The sequence below is a fragment of the Opisthorchis viverrini genome (genome assembly GCF_000715545.1).
Source record: "Opisthorchis viverrini unplaced genomic scaffold opera_v5_160, whole genome shotgun sequence".
NCBI lineage: Eukaryota > Metazoa > Platyhelminthes > Trematoda > Opisthorchiida > Opisthorchiidae > Opisthorchis > Opisthorchis viverrini.
The window spans coordinates 94,425-114,482 of NW_008751817.1; the positions used below are offsets into that span (position 1 = coordinate 94,425).

A 20,058-nucleotide genomic window follows, 5' to 3' on the forward strand; every position below is an offset into this window, starting at 1 on the left:
GCTTTCTGGATACACAATTAACAACCGGCATTCAGTGGATACTGGAAATGGTTTGGTCCACAATTTCCACCAGTCAGAGTTTGCCTTGATGTTAGACAGGCTATGGGCCCGATCCTCTGAGTAATCAAATGCGTGTTCGATTTGTTGGCCACCAAAGCGCCTAATTGCAAGTGGGAAAAGGATTCTAGTACAGGACTCCGCTTAATACACCCTCCCGTGAAGCTAGTTGAAGGGTCTGGTGTCACGGTCGTGATGCGTGCTCGGGCTTAATCTTCGGCGAAGCAGCCGGTTCAACGGAAGTAACTCTGCATTCAAGTCACTCGGTTAGAGGGACAGGATCTGCGCATTCGTAGGATGAACTAAGTTTGTGTCGGATCAACTAGGGTGGGACAAACTGAATCTTGTACAGCAATTTTCCGTTCCAATGAAGGATATGCCCCTGTATCCACTTAGGACAGACACGAACCAACATTCGCTAGCCCTCTTAGGAGCAGCGCGTGGTTGCGCCGCGATGCTAGTTGATTTGGTCCACCATCCGCGCGTTGTGATGAACTATTTGCTTCTCCTTTGGTCGCATAGCACCATGCGGCGTTCCAAGCCTTTTGTCGGAGCAGCAATAATTCACCGGATGAATTCGGATTCGATGCCGCTTTGCCGAGCAAGATTCGGAGAACTGCTCAATATGGGGACCACCCAGAAGCCGGTAGACAGCCAAAAGGCCGAACTCGCACGTGATTAGTCAGAATCGGGCCGCTTACGGGGCATCAAAGTTATCACTGATCAGTGTAAAATGTAGACTCAGCATCGGCTGCAGTTAAGTCAACCGTCCAACAACGAGGTGTCTTTGAGTTTTCTTCGATAACTTAGAAGTCTTCCATAATTCTCATTTTCAGCTTGCAGTTGCCAGAAGTAAAATTCAGTTGGAATTTCAGGCGCAACAGCATTTTTTTATTCTGATAACCGTTCTGCGATTGAACCGTAGCACTTATTCTGATGAAGTGCGGTTCATTATTTTCACCATTAAAATCGCTAGGAGAAAAAGAGGAAACTTCAGGCTAATAAGATTCTTTTCACTAGATTACTTCGGACACAATTTACAGTGAACGTACCGCATAATACGCTACACTCATAGGGTAGAAACTCGTAAGGAGCGCATTGTAACTCAGAAAACACAGCCCTAGATAGACTGGCTGATGTCGCCTCAATGTCCAACATTCGATATGTGAGTGAATCCAGTGGACTGGACGGAACTCACCTATTGAAAAAGCTAACTTGTAGTTGATCAGCCCCTTGTAGCCAGGTCGTGAATATGGGGTGGGACGAATCAGTGGCTAGAGTGCGAATTTACTGACCGGAAGATAAGTGGTTCGAACCCGACTTCTGCCTCTCGACTTCTCCTGTCTAGGCTTGGGCAACCTGCGAATATCCCGGCCCTCGTGCTCCTCTCTGGTGGCAAACAACAGACGCTGTTTGCACATGACCGAGCTGTCTTTACGAAAGCTAAAACATATCTAAGGACGATCTGTTTCGCGGTATAAACTTGGGAAGGATGTAGGCATGAGGAATGTCCAACACCAGGACTCTATGTGACGTTATGGGCCTGGTCAACTAACTTGCAAAATAGAGCGACACAGGCATGGAAAACTATGCCATTGCTGAGAAATCACGTTTTCAAATTTTACACCCAATCTCATTCTCGCTGAAAATATCCCCTCTACTGTTCCCGTAACCAAAACTGGTGGGCCTCGTCACAATGCATAATTGTTAGTGGCATCTACGCTTTCGTCTGCAACAGCAGTTGGGATACCTCACAATCTTAGATCTTATAAAAGGCGATCCACTTAAGCACCTTTCGTGTTTGCATTCTGGAGCAATCAGCACAACGAGCTTAACCAGGACGCAAGCAGTGCCAAGCGAATGACTAGCCTCTCGTCGCGGAAAAGTGTGCGGAGTCCGCTGCAGATGAATGTGTCGGGCTAAGTAGTTTCCCATGCTATCAAGCGAAAGCATCTTTAGTTGATTGGGTGCACAATGTTTAACGGAATTCCACGGCGTTTGGTAGTCCCCAAAGGCAAGATGAGGGCGAGGAGCCCATTGCTTCCTGTTTCTCACTCACTCAATAGAGGACTTTTGATGCGAACTTATCCAGGATGATTTTCAGCAAATACAATTTCTATGGGGATTTCAGTACCATGAAAACTCCATCGTGGTTGCCCCTAGTTGATATCTGAAACTTACCTCAAACAGTACGTGCTCCACCTGGCTGAATTCCAGAAAATAACCTAGCACCGGTCGCTCAACCAGGCACTTCGACAAGTTCATCAGCAGAGTGCGACCTGCGAGGTCACATGGAGCAGGGATTCTAACCCGCAATTAATATGTCTCGATAAAAGTTAACAGACGATGGTCGAATGTCACCTGCGCGACTAGAACGTACGAAGCACTTAGCCATGGATCAGACAGCCTACCGGTTAGCAACATTATTCTAGCATTCAGTTCAGTTCGATATCATCTTCACCGCGGCTAGGAATGAAATATATACGATTGGACTTGAAAAGCATTTTGGGCAGGCGTCGGTGGTCTATTCCCTGAATCTAACAACACACGTAGTCGTACAGAATGGTGATGTTACCATGAACCGCTTAACACATAAAGGTCTAGCAGGGATTTGCTCTGGCTTCCTAAAACAAGGTATAACCCAGTGAGCATCTGTATTATGAGATTTTTGTCATCAAACTATGGATGGGCTGGTTCATTGGACGGTTACCTGGAGATCAGGACACCGCAGAATGTTGTCGCTCGTCTCAGATTTGCGCATGCCTGAAATGGGCTGGTTCATTGGACGGTTACCTGGAGATCAAGACACCCCAGAATGTTGTCGCTCGTCTCAGATTTGCGTGCACATGCCTGAAGAACGGGTGGGTCGAACGGAGAAACTCGGACTCAAATCTGTGACCTACGGACAGCAGTAATGAATACATCGATTGGCTGATATGTTCGGGTGCGTAACTTTAACCATAAATATAGCGCTTGCCGCTCGTCTCAGATTTGCGTGCACATACCTGAAAAACGGGTGGGTCGAACGGAGAAACTCGAACTCAAATCTGTGACCTACGGACAGTAGTAATGAATATATCGATTGGCTATGTTCAAATGCGTAACTTTAACCATAAATATATCGGTTAACATGGGATCAAGCGGCCGACACACTGTTACACAATTAATATGATGACCGGCTACTCATAATTGTTGCCCGCCTCCAAAAGCAGAAAATACTGAACAACTCAGGTGCCCAGCACAATCGCCAACAGGCTACCAGATCTACATCACCCTATACCGAAAGACTAAGGAAAAATTCAAACCTTTTGAAGAGGACCAGGGCAGTGGACCTCTTCGCCTTGTTACAGATGTGGGGGACGGTTCATTCGGTCTGGTAAAGCTCATCGTTCAGTTGTAGCACCCTTTCGGTGACTGACTGGCACGCCACCAAAAGGAAGCGCGAGGGTTGTGATATTGCCAGCTTGCTCAAGCCTAGACGGGGAAATCGAGATGCAGAGGTCGGGTTCGAACTACGGACCACTGAGTCATCTCAGCCTCATAAAGCTCATACGTACTGATGATGGCAAATATGTCGTGTCGTCTTCATGCATAAAAGACGTCAAGTTTGAATCGACACCTTTTTGCCGTGACAAGTCTTCAAACAATATACATACAGAAGGCCAGCAGTCGCTGACTTCTGAGATGTAACGTGCCATCACAAGATTGAGTAGAATCAAGTCCGAACCGCATAACTGCGAAACGACAAATTGGTGTGGTAAATAAACTTATTTACGTGAGTAATAGTGAAAGTTCCGTGGATAAGCAAGAGGCGAGATCAGCCCTCTGAACAGGGACACTTTGCCAGTGTTTGACACCTATCATTTCCCGATACGTCAGCTTGCCTCACGAGGATAGCGCGCTCCATATTGCTTCATGGGCAAGAGACCTGGCCGCCGAGCAAACATCCTCGATTTGGCCACTTGTGACAATGGAGTCGTGTGGGAACATCAGATTAGAAATACTGAGGTACGCCGGATGATTTTGGGAAGGAATACCGCCATGAACGACGATTAGATCGCACCTAACACATCACGTTGGTCAGAACACGCATCTAACATATCTGAGCACCGTCCACCTCACAGAGTACATTTGCCCAGCATTGCGCTGTGAAAATCGCAGACAGTATACAACTTGGTAACAATGTATGGGGACAGTTGCCGGTAAATTCAGTCATGTTGACAACTGTCGACTATGGATAAGGATCCCGAAACTCCAGGGATCATCGGTGACACTGGCAGACAAGCCGAATCACTCAGTCAGTGGTGCTACAGCGTTAAAACCGTCGCCCTCGCTAACCAGCTACCAATTTTCCGGATTCAACAGACAACTATAGTGATTCAAAGCCAGCTAACTGATTACGCCAGCGTCCTCATTGCCTCACCACATCTCCTCCCAATTTTCAATGAGCGAGCACCTGTAACAGCTGAAACCAACGCACTCTTAATAAGTGGTTTACAGCTAATACGCGTTGGATTAAATCGACCGCGCAGCTTTGTGCCAACGTATCTCTTGTGAAGGTCTTCTTACTATCTCCACCATACATGGGCGCGCGAAGGTCTACGGAGAATCTTTTCTGAAGTTCATAACCAAAATAAAATGTTCTTCGGGGTTGCTCACTGTGAGAACACCTACGTCCAAGTACTGTAAGACAATCCATTCACTCAGATAATCTGGATTAGAACCGACAGTACAAATGCCATTAAAAAAGGAGTCAAGCAGGCGTGGGCATACTGAGTAAACTCAGCTCAAAGGTTAAGGAAATGAAACGGCTGGCTTGAACAGACCAGGACAGAAGCGAGTTACCAGTTGCCTGAACAACACACGATAACGTAATGGTTTCAGACCTAAACAACAAGTGAATGCAAAAAACAAAGTTGACCCCTGGTGAATTGTATGCGAAAAACTGATCGTCTTGAATACTACTCGGATTCTTTAATTGTCTCGCACACCTGGTCATTCCCCATTTGCTGTTTCGTCCTACAAATAGACAAGTAATGGCGTACTAGCAAACCTTGCCCCTAAGGAGCGGTACTGTAATTGACTACCAAACATCTCGGCTCACTGAGAAGTTCCTCACGAATACACCACACTGGCAGACGTGAGTACTCACCACATGGAAATCCACAAACACTAGAGATGGGTAGCTGCGTGCTTGCTTGAACCCCATCCGAGCCGAGTTTGAAGCAAAAGTCCCGATGACAACTAACCATATGTAACGTACGACTCTTGCTTGTTTTGAATGTTTTGCCACAACCCTGGACCTCACACCGGTGGGGTTTTTGAGGGGACGAATCTGAATAAAGAGTTAAGCATATCAGACGCATCTTACATGACATTGGAGATCCAATAGAATTCTTGCGTTTTTCCGAGTGTGTTTGTATCGATCTCTGACACAATGGACTTGAGACGGGCAGTGTGCCCAAGGCAGTATCGGCAACACCAGTGCGGACCGTTTGTTTCCATCCCACGTTAACATTTTGGACAGTCCCATAGTTCATTCGGTTATTGGAACACTGGTCCTCCTCAGGAATTCTTGAAACCGGCAGTCCAGTTTTCAGCGCGTCGTACAAAAACTGCTGACTACCACTGTGTTGGATCCACTGTTCTGAATTCCTACCCTCTGATAATCTTTCCCGTGCTTCGAAAACGTTCTGAGTTTGCGAATGAGGGTCAATATTGAGATGAGTGAAACAATCTGAGCTACGATGGGTAGAATCAATGTGCTTATGCACGTTGCGTTTATATTGGCTAGAGTAAACGCAGAAGTTACAACGGTATCGCTTGGATGCGAGGACTCCAGACTCATGTTTTCGCATATGATTTTTCAACGAAGTACTGTGGCGGTAACGCTTACCGCAAAGAGTGCAAACATGAACCTGCGCTGGAGACGATGAGGCTTGGGTACAGTTACTTTGACGGTCTTTGGAAAGCGGAGGGGAGACAATGAGGTTTCGCTGTTCCAAGGGAACAGAGCAGGAAAAACCAGAAGTGTGCGAAAAACTTGGAGAGTTACTGATGGGTGCCGTAGGTTGGGTTGCAGAGGCTTGATCAGTGGTTGCCGTGTGGTTATCGGGGTACATTGCTTCCTTCGTTTCGTTGACGTTTTCGCTTGAAGAATCATTCGTGTATAAAGGCTCGATCTGATATGTGTACGATGTAAAAGTATCTTGATCAGCTTCAGTTCGGTCTCCAGTAACCAGATGGCTTGGGCTGGAGGAAGGGGGAACCGCGCTCACTACCACCTGAATATGATCTTCCGACGCCTGACCATCATATTCTGACGCCCGAACGCGATTCTGTTCCGGAGGGTCACAACTGGAGCTGTTTGGACAGGAACCACTTGGTATAGAATTTATGGATGCTTCAGACGCTCTTTCCATCATTGATGACACGCCAGTTGATGTAGCATCGACCGAGTACGTGACAGAGTGAGATGACAGTGAAGGTTCGTCGAGCACTTCAGCAGTGTGGAGCGGAGGATCATTCAGCACGGTTCGGATACAAGTGTCAGCTGGTGGCGTAGGTTGCGCCTGAGGAGGTGAATAAATAGACGCCACACTTACTAATACAGTTCCATCTCTGCGTGCGTCCTCAGAACACGAATTCTGAGATCGTTCAGAATTCAGTTTAAAGACATCGTGAAATTCCGAGTTTGGACCTCAAAATACACTGGCAGTCAAATGAACATACCTGTTGAAGATAGTGAAAAGGTTTCAGCGGGAATGAGTTTTTCCATAAACATCCAATCAACCTTTGAATTTGGGTTGGTGTTTAGCAGCTTGTTAATGAGCAGCACAGATGCAGCCAGTGTTCGAAGCTCGATGAACACTAACTTCGGGTAGAACGGAGAAGTGCAACGGGGCTCAAGGTCATTCCCATACCGAAGTCAAACTCCCGCGACCGGAAAAAGCCCGGAGCGGTTGAGTTACTAGTTCAAAATATTTAACTCAAGACTAGTGCCCTAAAAGCTTCTGCTTTATCAATGGCCCTAACACAATACTGATGATTTCTGGAGCGCTACAAATATTGCTCTTTACCAGTTAACGACAACACTGACGGGAAACATAGAGTGCATCCAGGATTACTTGGAGGTATATGCGGAACTCCTATTCAGTAAATTTGGTCCCAAAAATCTCACTCAATGTCTCGTTGTAGCTCAACTTCAAGCTGCAAGAAAAACGTCGACTACTTCTAGGACTAACATTTTTCCATTAAGCTACATCGGTTGATTTATTTCAGTATACTGTATATCGCCGAAATTAAAAATTCACTGTAATCTCATCGCATGATCGCAGTGGTGGTGGACAGCCTCGATGCAACAAGCAACAACCTCTGATACAGAAAATCAACTTCCGGTTTCATAATCATTCGGAAACCTAAAATGCACACGCTAACTTTCCTTGCAGTCCTCAGCATTTTCAGCTCAATCATCTCACGTTGTCGTCAGACGGTCTCCTGGATACAGGTCCCTCAAAATCCCCGCTTCGAGGCAGGCAAATAGAAGTGAAATGCCGGGTGTCCTCAGGGACTTATATTATTTCAAGTATCCCCGTACAAATGGATCGCAAGGTCCATGAAACTTCGATAATCGGTTTCAAAATCTGCAAAATAAGTGTATATGCTTCTGCGCATCCTTGCTTCACTTGACAAGAGCTACAGGAATTTCAAGACTTAACCAGTTTCGTAACCAGCTCGCGTTCTTTTAGAGCACTGTAGACTCCTTTACCATCTCTATATACAAATAGCGTGGTCCGAAACGTTTGATTTTTTCGTATTCTTTGAATGAACATGTACGGCAACTCAATACGTGAGCAATGTCTGTTTTTTTGTCGCCAGAGTGAGAAACGGTGATACGAATTTGTTGTGATAGCGGCCACTGGCTGATTTTCATTGAAGACAAAGCGCCATTGAGCTGATTCGCAGTACGTCAGATTTACCAGCTGTAGATGGACCCTCGTATTCCATCAAGAGGCAGCAGAATGCTGTCTCTCGGATCAAAAAGCGGAGACTTATTCCTCGCTGCGCTCCACCTTTGGCTCTCAGTTTATACATCGAACTGTAGGAAAAACCAGGCTCCAGCTCAGTAAATGGTGATACCATTCTCAGCTCACTTGCACAGACTGCACAGACCCGTTAACTTCACCAAACACACTAACAGGGATACGCTCGACTTCTGAAATCCATGGGGCAACCCTGACACCAGCAGTTTTCGCTTGCTCTCATTGTAACGAAGTAAGTCTGTGGTAACTCAACACCTAGCTCCACCTGTTCAGGCCTTGCGCAGGCGTTCAAGGCCCTTCGTGTCAATATTCACATTTGCTAATTAGGGCTGATTTAGAAGAGCTAATGAGCAAACTACCCTCGCTATATTTCCCTCAAAGGTTTGGACTCCCTTCCACACTCCGTTGCATGGGACCAATACGACCGTCAAATGAGTACCCTGAAAGTGGACATCCAAGATACCCTCATGACCTTTTAGACGTGCCTCAGCCCATTGCAAATCCACAAAGTGGTGAAATGTTTAGTACGCTGTTCCCTCCGGTCACATTATCAAACGAGGTCATAAGGTATGAGCCCGCTACACTTAGGTAGAATATTCAGGACGTGCCTCAACCCATTGCAAATCCACAACGTGGTGAAATGATTAGTACGCTGGTCCCTCTGGTCACATTATCAAATGGGGTCATAAGGTATGAGCCCTCTACACTTAGATCGAATATTCAACAGCTTACATCAGCTAATCAGAACATGCATATTCCTGAAATTTTCCCTTGATTCATGATGCCCAGTGAGGAGCCACAATTTTACTTCCCACCTCTACACTCCATCGACCCCGTGAACGTCTCACCCAGACATCGACTGAATCATTCTCTAATGAATGAGTATCAGGCAGTTTAATCCATACTACAGGCGATGAGGGGGCAGCGAATTCAAGGCACCCTTTCCTCTGGTCATGTAATTTTCGTACTTTATAACCCTTGCTTGCGACAGCAAGTTTATTTTTCCAATGCTTTAAAATTTAACCCAGATACTCTTTGGAGCCTGAGTTGGATCGCGTCTTGAATACACCAAACAAGTTGTCTATTCGAGATGCAGGTGAGATATTACTTTCTTTGAGCATACCCAACGAACTGCCAGGAAAATACCTGTCAGTCTAAATCCGTTTATTGTAAAACCTGTCTCGCAGTTCTTGACCTATTTTTCTCACAGTACTATTATCCACGAGGGGACTTTCTACTCACTTACGCCCTGTTTAAACATGGCTTGGCCAACAGATTTTTTTACTGTTTAGCCTGCTGGCACGTGGACGAATATCGTAGAAAGACTTTCAAGTCCAGATCGCACACCTTTATTAGGCTATGGTTTTTCACGCTTCTTGTGGTTGCTGCGTGAAATAACCTTCCTCCGACGGTTGTGCACACCCCATCTAGTACCTGGCTCAAAGCACTTTTAGGCGCCTTTCAGTTGGGGTCGCGCTCTGCCAAGATTACTGCCCCGAGCACCACAGCCTAAAAGGGGTCTGCTGCTTGAATCAGTCGTATCTTTTACCAGCTATCCGCTTACACAACATTTCGTCATGGACCCGCTGAATCATTGTACTCTCGTTGTGCTACCAAAGTACCGTTGATCAAACACTTGAAGATGTCTAATTTCCTCGGATGAGGGAGCAGGTCCCACATCCGTAGGACTAGATCGCTAATTCCTTTATCTTGGTTACACGGCCCTTGAACTTCAGCGACATTCACTTCTGATGCCACGGACGTCTCAACCTGGTGTACACTACCCGCAACCTGATTATCCGTTCACCAGAATTATTCGTTCACGACAATGACATTAGAGGTGATGCTGCTGCCAAATTGCATGAACTGGTTGGCATACTCAAGTTCTTCATTTTGATCTTTCGCAGAAGCCAAAGCACAAGGCCACCACTGGCATTCCAGTTAAAGTATTCAAGTGGACAAGTAGTCGGCTAATGAAGATCTCTACAAAACAAGTCTTTCAACAAAACGGAATACTTTATTTTAATGTCTAAATTTATGCGCCATGAGAATATGCACTCTAGATAGTGCCAATGACTAAATTGGAATCAAGGACAGATTAGTTCACCTTCACAAACCCTACTAGTTGTCAAGACGTGTCAAACATCCTAATTGGGCGGGGGATTTTGAAATAAAGGTTGCAAGAAATGCTTACGAGCCATGAATATCGAACGGGATTTATCCATAAGAAAGTTGAGGTCTAACTTATGATCGAGGAATGCCGTGACTACCATTCGTGGCTGCTCTTGCGCTTGATTTAGTTTAGAGACTTCATCGGTGCAATTCCCTCCAGGTTGGGATCTCACTCGGAGAGATTACCCTGGCATCTCACGCCTTATTTTGACAGTCGAAAGACCTTTACCCCTGTAGTTGAAAACCTATGGTTTAGGTGCCTCCTACAAACAAGGAAAAATATTTATCGACATTAGTTCACTGGAGCACGTACTCGTTCCTAAATGAGCATAAAAGTTCCAGTCAGTGTGGCACTCGAAATTTTCAACCATCCATGGACGACTTGGGGGGTAGCTAATCGAGTCCGGTAGCACGATGGCGGTCGGACATTACCATGCCATAAAGTGAGCGAGAGAGAGACTCTCAGGCCACTGACGTCTAATGAAAGAAATAAATGCACTGTCATAGCGTCATTTGGTACGCTACTGAAAGTATATCATCATGCGATACGCTGGTCTTTATTATATGCAAGAGTTCCAATATTACCTTTGATTTACTCAAAAAAGTATCTCAGGTTGTCTACTGGATATAAGCTGGATCTGATTCGTGAAGCCCTGGCGGTGGCAACTCCTGTTTCTTAAACTCCCCGGTCCTGCCACGCCTCTATCGACTCACGGGCTACGTTTGACCAGCCATCCGGTAGACCACCCAGCCGAATCGTATCAAGAAACAACGATGCAAGTTCAGCCCTGGCTGAACAATTCAAGGCAACACGAACGTCTGTGCCAACCGTTACAGAGACTTGTGAACCACCTGAAGTTCGTAGTCTCTAACGCCTGGATGGGCGGAATTCCGAAATTTCAACAACCGTGCCTTGATCCTGCGCTCCGAACTGGGAGATACAAAAGGCATCAACCGGAAGAGCATCTAAAGTAGGTGAAACAGCAACTTTGAGGTTGATCTTTCAAAGAGTTCTCACCTTAGGGGCCGCACTACAAAGAGAGCAGGGTCTAACTAGCGGGTGTGAGGCACTTCATTTGAGCGGTGGCCTGCGGCTTCTGCTCCACATGTACCTGACTAAAGTGTCAGCAGCTACGATCTACTTATATGTGGCTGTCGTTTGTGACGGCAGATGGAATTTGTAGGCAATAGTAGAAAATGACAGAAAGCGTAAGCAATTAATTGTTTCCAATTATCCGCCTTGTCCCATGTAGCAAATAAGGTGAAAAGCCCATGTCCTAACCTAACGCCAAGCGCGGCCCGAAGGCAAGTTCTATCTGTAAAGTTTATTGTTGAACAAGCTCCGAACTATTTTCATGGCGCTCAGACTGAAAGCTGGAGTCCCTGACCAAATTTTAGCCCAAAAGGCTCACTGAGACGCTGCGCCGTTAGGCTACAGACTGATTTGAAGCCCGAATTCTGAGGAACAATCAGCGCACTTGTTCAACCACACACACAGGAGGTCACCAGAGCTCTACTCGCCAACGAACTTTATTGGACAGATTGTAAGTACCACTGGACACCCCCCAGAAAAGCTAAACAAGTTAGTAAGGCGCACAAACTGTCGCACCAAAATGATCCGGTATCTTTATGGCGAATTGCAAAGCAATCGCCTATTCTCGCGGTCCGTACGAAGACACTCATGGTCTTCATATGAACTTCTGGTTATTGGTGATACCTCCACTACATAAGCCGTGCTATATGTGCATTGTACGTCCGTTTAAGATGGATCGCTAACAAAAAGACTCGAAACTCTGTGAATGTGTGGTCATCCAAGGATGCGTCTTGCTGAATTCCTAAGTTGATTTATGCCATACCAAGTGAAGCTATAATCAAATTTTAACCCGTTTTTCTAAAGGTTGTATCTTTGAGATATTCATTAGATGCGTTGTACAAGACATCACTGTTGGTTCCTCCTGTGAATCATTGACCATATGGGTTATTTCTGCTGTTCTCTTGATCATTCATGCATAGCTTGTCTTACGCCTGCTTTTCTGCAGTTTATTCTTTAGGTTCTTGCCTTTTCCGCTTACATTTTGTTTATCCTCTCGTCCTCAGCGTCTAAATTTTGTAATCCATTCCCCTTCACTTGCAACTTTTTTCAACTCTTTTTTCGAACTCTTTTCTTCGACGGAAAAGCGGGTCATCCGTTGACCGAAACCGAACCCATGGACGACAAATATGCACGCTGTCTACTGCGTTACCTGCACCCGTTGAACACCAGTATTTCTGATAGGCAGTTTCCTCAAAAGCGGCTCCAATTTTGGACTCCAAGAATTTCCCTCCACCATGGTCATGTAAAAAAGCCCGTAGAAATCCGATCTTGTTGGACTAACCTGATTCTGTTTGGCCTGCTTCCCCGTTAGGTTTTGATCAAGGGACTTTAACAGATTCGCATAAAAATGACCGGTTATTTTTATGGCAAATTGAAAAGCAATCGCCTATTCTCGCGGTCCGTACGAAGACACTCATGGTCTTCATATGAACTTCTGGTTATTGGTAATACCTCCACTACACAAGCCGTGCTATATATGCATTGCACGTCCGTTTAAGATGGGTCGCTAACAAAAAGACCCAAAACTACATCTGTGAATGTGTGGTCATCCAAGGATGCGTCTTGCTGAATTCCTAAGTTGATTTATGCCATACCAAATGAAGCTATAATCAAATTTTAACCCGTTTTTCTAAAGGTTGTATCTTTGAGATATTCATTAGATGCGTTGTACAAGACATCACTGTTGGTTCCTCCTGTGAATCATTGACCATATGGGTTATTTCTGCTGTTCTCTTGATCATTCATGCATAGCTTGTCTTACGCCTGCTTTTCTGCAGTTTATTCTTTAGGTTCTTGCCTTTTCCGCTTACATTTTGTTTATCCTCTCGTCCTCAGCGTCTAAATTTTGTAATCCATTCCCCTTCACTTGCAACTTTTTTCAACTCTTTTTTCGAACTCTTTTCTTCGACGGAAAAGCGGGTCATCCGTTGACCGAAACCGAACCCATGGACGACAAATATGCACGCTGTCTACTGCGTTACCTGCACCCGTTGAACACCAGTATTTCTGATAGGCAGTTTCCTCAAAAGCGGCTCCAATTTTGGACTCCAAGAATTTCCCTCCACCATGGTCATGTAAAAAAGCCCGTAGAAATCCGATCTTGTTGGACTAACCTGATTCTGTTTGGCCTGCTTCCCCGTTAGGTTTTGATCAAGGGACTTTAACAGATCGCTCTATATTCAGCGAGTCACCTGCGTGAATTTTTTACATTAGCTTGCCAAGGTTAACAATGCTACACACAAAAAGCAACCTGGCTTGATAAAAATACCTGAGTGATTTATTCACTGCATCGGCCTGCAAGGACATTGTGCACAAAATAAAACTCATGCAATGTTTTTCAGAAGCAGATAAAACAAATCCAAAGTCTACATGGTTTAAGCAGTAAAAACCTCGCTATGCCTGATTGCAGACTGTTTGACGTTGTCCGTTTTTCAGAAGCAGATAAAACAAATCCAAATTGTCTACATGGTTTAAGCAGTAAAAACCTGAGAGTAACCAAATTTGTCGCTATGCCTGATTGCAGACTGGTTGACGTTGTCAAATAAAAATACCTGAGTGATTTATTCACTGCATCGGCCTGCAAGGACATTGTGCACAAAATAAAACTCATGCAGTGTTTTTCGGAAGCAGATAAAACAAATCCAAATTGTCTACATGGTTTAAGCAGTAAAAACCTGAGAGTAACCAAATTTGTCGCTATGCCTGATTGCAGACTGGTTGACGTTGTCAAAACAAAGGACTAGCCACAAAACGAGCTGTTTGCCCCAACTGCTCTGACCACTGTTCCATAGCTTCTCTCCGATGACCTCAGATGCTGCAAGTTGAAAGGCAGTGGCAGCACAAAACATGCGTCGCACCTTATGGCGATGTAGCAATCTGAGTATGAGTCCTTTTGAATGTTTGAAGGCATTTTCAGTAAGTTATTCCAGACAAAGTCAGCATCGTCCCTTGCTCAAAGCTGGCGATATAACCCATTGATATTGGTATTAGAGACGAATGTACGGATTTCACTGCGCCCCTTCTTGGAGCAAAACATCAGGACGCACGCTTATTTCTAAGAAAAGCCGTGATGTACGTCAGCTGTTGGTTCTAGATCAACGTCAGGTCAATGGCATGCGTCAACATACCTATGGCCACGCCTGTACACTTTCTTAGGTGGGGCAAGAACAAGCCAAGATAACCTTACCCTGATGCAAGCCTGAAAATCTTCACTTATCAGCATTCTAGTTTCGATATTGCCACAGTCAAACTTCCGATCGTCCACTGCTGGTCGTTTGTCGCGGAAATTGGGCATACGCACCGGCAATGTTATCCCCGAAATTTCGGTCAATTCGTGGCGCTTGTTGCCCCTGGGATTTTCTAACAACTATTTGTAGATCGCTCGGCCCTGCTGATTCCACAGGCCTTTAGATTAGGGTGATTGTTGCCCGGCGAACAAAACAGGAGAGACAGGTTTTGCCCCAGTAAACTGTCGTCCGGTATTTACTCCCACTGAATGGGTACGGATCTGCAAATATCTGTTTCAACTCAATAATGAGCGGCGTGACGATTTGTCAGCGCAAATTTATCTGAGTGAACTTGAAAGTCTGCAACAGAAAGGGCAAGTCGCATTCCCAGCCCAAAGAAATGGTATTAAACCACAATATGACTACATTTGTTGACTCATGATAAGGTAAGTGTCATGGGTGATTCAGTAAAAACCAGGGTTCTGAGGCTTGCTCCTGTGTACCAAAACCTGAAAGCTAAATGCTGACGTCTGTCTGTACCGCAGATCTAAGTCGATGCGGTGCTAGCGTCCATGGACCTTCGACCATATATCGGTATAAATATGTAGTCAGTGGACAAAAATAAGAAGATTTAGGTAATAATTCCAGTTACCCTCCTTACTTGCTTCAGCAAGCTTTTGCTTGCAGTGTGTTTACTTTAGCTCTTTGTGGTTTGATCTTTTTCTAACCCGAATAAAACATCTGGCGGCTGGAGTTTATTAGGCATAGACTGAGAATGAGGCCGTTTGCTGGCTAATAACTTTGAATGTCTGGTAGTATGTATGTCTGCGTCTCCCATATGTTTTGCACCTACGTGCATCCGTATACCCGCTATCTCTTCACCAGCTCGGGTGATTGAAACGCAGCCGGGTTCCGTGTCGGGCCTTCAGATATAGGAATCCAGGTGGAAGCAGCAGTTACCACGTGCCATTAGACTGAGCCTTTCTCCTATCCGGCATATTTCCTCTGGGAACCTCACCATGAATTCAAATTTCCAAATGTAACAAGAAGAAATAATCTCTCACGCACTAGTTCACCACGACCAAATAAAGTTGGGCGGTGCCATACCTCGGATAAGTTTCCCTCCACAGCTCCAGTAGCCCACCCCAGGCTTTGGCTGCTTATCTAGAAACAAGAAGGAACTGCACTACTTCCACCGTCTTTAATCACTTGTTCTCGTAAGCGGTATGCAGCGGGTTCATCTGGACTCATGAAGGCTCCCAGAATTGTGGACCTCCTTGGACAAAAATAAGAAGATTTAAGTAATAATTCCAGTTACCCTCCTTGCTTGCTTCAGCGAGCTTTTGCCTGCAGTGTGTTTACTTTAGCTCTTTGTGGTTTGATCTTTTTCTAACCCGAATAAAACATCTGGCGGCTGGAGTTTATTAGGCATAGACTGAGAATGAGGCCGTTTGCTGGCTAATAACTTTGAATGTCTGGTAGTATGTATGTCTGCGTCTCCCATATGTTTTGCACCTACGTGCATCCGTATACCCGCTATCTCTTCACCAGCTCGGGTGATTGAAACGCAGCCGGGTTCCGTGTCGGGCCTTCAGATATAGGAATCCAGGTGGAAGCAGCAGTTACCACGTGCCATTAGACTGAGCCTTTCTCCTATCCGGCATATTTCCTCTGGGAACCTCACCATGAATTCAAATTTCCAAATGTAACAAGAAGAAATAATCTCTCACGCACTAGTTCACCACGACCAAATAAAGTTGGGCGGTGCCATACCTCGGATAAGTTTCCCTCCACAGCTCCAGTAGCCCACCCCAGGCTTTGGCTGCTTATCTAGAAACAAGAAGGAACTGCAGTACTTCCATCGTCTTTAATCACTTGTTCTCGTAAGCGGTATGCAGTGGGTTCATCTGGACTCATGAAAGCCTCCAGAATTGTGGACCTCCTTCCCCAGAGCTAGTCGTAGCAGGCCCCATCCGCCTCCAACAGAGTCCTCGACTGGTAAGTTGATTTCCTCTAACCCACAATTCACCTTCTGAGTGTGCTCCACAAACCTATTTATCGGCTGTCTTCCATCATGCTCACCTCAGTCATAGGCCGACCAGTTCGACCGCATGCAGGTGAACCACCCACTCCAATTAACTGGCCGCAATGACGCATAAGCTTGAACCACGGTGTTCGGTTCCGAACAGGCTTTTTATTTCTCTGCATCCTAGTTAATCTCGCGGACGGCCACGCAAATAGTCGCAACTCAGGCAGCGCATTATCTTTATAACGCTCACCCAAATATCCACATGCAGACAGATTTCCTTGCTGTGATCGCCTGCCGCACTTCCTCACTGTCCACATCAATACTGCGACATGTCAAACAACCCATATATCGTCTTTCCAGGAGATTGTACCGCTTAACTGTAGATGTCTGGGTGTGCTTAAGTGGTGATGACATGTTCATGCACATCTAGAACGGATAATTTTGTACCATGCCCGTTTTCTACGGCTACTTCCCATCTCCGCATTTCTAGGAGCGGGGACGCTTTACCGTATTTTAGACTTGATTTGGTCACGATATACTAGAAAGAACTATTATCATTTGACATACCACTTTAATCGGGTAGTCGATGGTGGCTGGTATATTTCTCTGGCTACAACTACATGGTCTATGCATAACGTATTCTTGCGTAAACTGCTCAGTATGCTATTGTACCTTCTAAATGGCAGGACTAAATCTGTCACACAGGGGCACCTGCTTGCCAGGCAACTAGTGGCGTTCCTCTAATGGTAGTGAAGTATCTCATGGCCAACCAAATTACGAATGACATGCAACAATTGGGTCACAAAGTGCTTGACAATTAACATGTCGTGGTGATGCAGATACCTAAATAGTGACGGAAGCCGTATGCCAGTAAGGCGAAAAAGGTGGTATCCTGTAAAGCACATTACGGGCATGCAATATGATGTAGTGGGTATCGAGTGTTGGCGCGAGCGTCCACAAGCAAAATACACAGGTGCTGTATAATTCGTAGTGTTTTCCGGTGGCTTTACACACATGGTTAACTGCTTTCAGTGTGGATGTTTTTCGAAGATGAGTTGGAAATTTTTCGAGGTTCGCTGATCAGCGCTTACGTAATATACGAGCATGTGGCGCCATGTCACACCTCCGCCCCCGTGTTCGTGCTTCGGTCCGGCCATTTTCTAGTCTCAATTTCCTATTTTCCAAGGTAAAACTCTATGCTACATGGAAGCTATAGATTACAGTCAGGGTTGGATGATTACGCTGAAAGCACGCCCACAGATTAATATTATCGCAGAAGTCCCCTGTCTTTCCTTAACTGCGCATACACAAACATTTTTACATAGAAACATTTACGGTGTCCGAACCGCTGTTTCTGGGGTGTGAGATTTACAGGGTATACATCTAGTTTTTATGGACTATCCGGATACCGCCTCACTCCGTATTGCTAGTTCACTTCAGATTTACCTCTGTCTTTACCAGCCATCCATGAAGGATTCGCATTCTGCCTTAAATTCAGATTGTTTACCCACAAATTGCTGCTATATTTTTTCTCCACCGAAGTAATGTCCTGACGGTTGGCGTGTTTTTGCGACGAGTTAACTGGATGCTATTTTATATCATAAAAACAACGCGGTCTGAATCACCAGGGAAAAAGGCTCAAACTACACATTGAAGGTCGTTGGTTTGTTTGCTTGGCTGGGCAATTTGATTGCAAATGTTTTTTTCACCAATCGGGCTGACATCATCGGAGCCTGGTGGAGCGCAATGGTGCGCTGGTGATAATTTTTTCCACATTCTCCTTCATAGCGAACTATATATTGATCTGTAAGTTTCCTGAGAGGCTCTAAAATCATAAGGCTTTTGTTTATTTGGGTGAGCAAAGAATATGTCCTGATTTCTCCACGTTCTTCACCACAAAGCGGCTACAGCAGCCATAGACTTACAGCTGTCGTGGGGAAATTTAAGTCCATGCCTTCTAAGAATCTAGCGCTGACTGCAAGACGACGTCTTTGAGTACTAAGGCAGTGTATAAACCCTCCAGAGAGGAATTAGGCGCTTTCGTTTACGTCAAATATATCTGGGTGCCGAAAACCGCCTCAAAAATTCGTTTTATGCATTCATAACAGCTTTACTCCGCATTTTTAGTTTGTCAAACTTTGACCTAACAACATATTACATATCCAAGTTCGACACTTGTTTTGCTTTGAAGCTACTGCTCTGGTATCTTCGGACGCAAGCAAGTGACGTTATTTTTTTCATTCTGGTTGTACATTGCAGTCACATTAAAAATATGTCCCTAATAGTTCGCAACATTCATTAGCTTTCTTGTCTCCACAGATTTACATGGTTAAGGTAACCGCAGTGGGGAAACTCTACTGCCACCCAAATAGAGATGCACCTTTCGCGTTGAAAGTTAGAAGCATAATTGGCATTGCGCAATTAAGCAGCAAATGCTTATTCCATTACAGCATAAAAATTTAGAGCTAAGCTTTATTGAAGTCTTACCGCTCAAAATGACGATAGTGTATTTGTAGTAAAGCCAGGTGGAAGAAGCGGAGGGGTTTAGGAACGAAACTGCGTCTTATTAGGTTTTACGTTTCAACCAAGGGAATATTTAGAACAGTCTATGAAGGAATGTGGAATTGACTGTTGCATGGATAAGGCAGAGTGTGTGTTAAGTGGTATTATCCAAGAGGAAGGCGGTGCGGGCCCAACAAGCTGAGGTGTACCTGGAGGGCCATGATGGTGTGCTTTCAATGAAACCTGGGCTTTATGGAGAATTGAAAATAGACATTTTTTGGCACCTTGGGCGGCTGCCAGGGATTCCTGCAGGAACTGATGTATTCTTGGTCCGCGCGTTCCCAAACATTTGTTGTCGAATTTATATGCAGCCAGATGAAGGGTTAGGGCAATGAAAGATCAGGCACACAGACGCCAGATACCAGCGTCGCCAACGCCTTGCCCTTGTGCGTCTTTCAGAGCCAAATCGTCCCCATAAGGAGCGAGGCCCCATGAGTGATTCCACCAAGTAATCTCAAAATAATTGTGTAGATGAAGTTCAATAATTGTAACGGAGTAGCGAATAACGCAAGTTTCAATAGCCGTTCGTTACATATTTCTTCAAAATGATGTGCTGAACAAATTCTGTGCCCAATAATTATGACGGGGACAGTTTTTGGTATCTTCTTCTTTTGAGTCCCGGGTATCATTCTCGTATGGCCACAAAGAGTGTGACATAGCTAAGTCATACACCTGGGAATCCCTTACTATACTACGTAACTTTATACTGCGCATGTGTTCTTCGCATACTGTCCTCCTTTCAGTGCTCAAAAAACTTTCAAGCGCATCTTACCTTTGATTTCGCGGTGCCATGGAGGGCTTTTATGGTAGAACCCATGCGATGGAGTCTGTATTGGGAATTTTCTCCCTTAAAAACCAAGGCAGGCGAGTGAGTCT

The 20,058-nt window shown here is 45.2% G+C and overlaps 2 protein-coding genes across 2 annotated transcripts in view; one reads left to right on the plus strand and one right to left on the minus strand.

The window, feature by feature from the left end:
* The window catches only part of T265_07155 (hypothetical protein), a gene marked incomplete at both ends in the record, with an annotated part of 35,567 nt that extends 28,576 nt beyond the window's left edge, over positions 1 to 6,991 (minus strand). The window contains one exon of the mRNA XM_009172606.1: positions 5,210 to 6,991. Within this exon, the coding sequence (XP_009170870.1) occupies positions 5,210 to 6,482 (1,273 nt within the window). The remainder of the gene's footprint in view (positions 1 to 5,209) is intronic.
* T265_07154 (hypothetical protein) overlaps positions 1 to 20,058 on the plus strand; it is a gene marked incomplete at both ends in the record, with an annotated part of 51,725 nt that overhangs the window by 19,650 nt on the left and 12,017 nt on the right. The window contains one exon of the mRNA XM_009172605.1: positions 9,128 to 9,195. Within this exon, the coding sequence (XP_009170869.1) occupies positions 9,128 to 9,195 (68 nt within the window). The remainder of the gene's footprint in view (positions 1 to 9,127; positions 9,196 to 20,058) is intronic.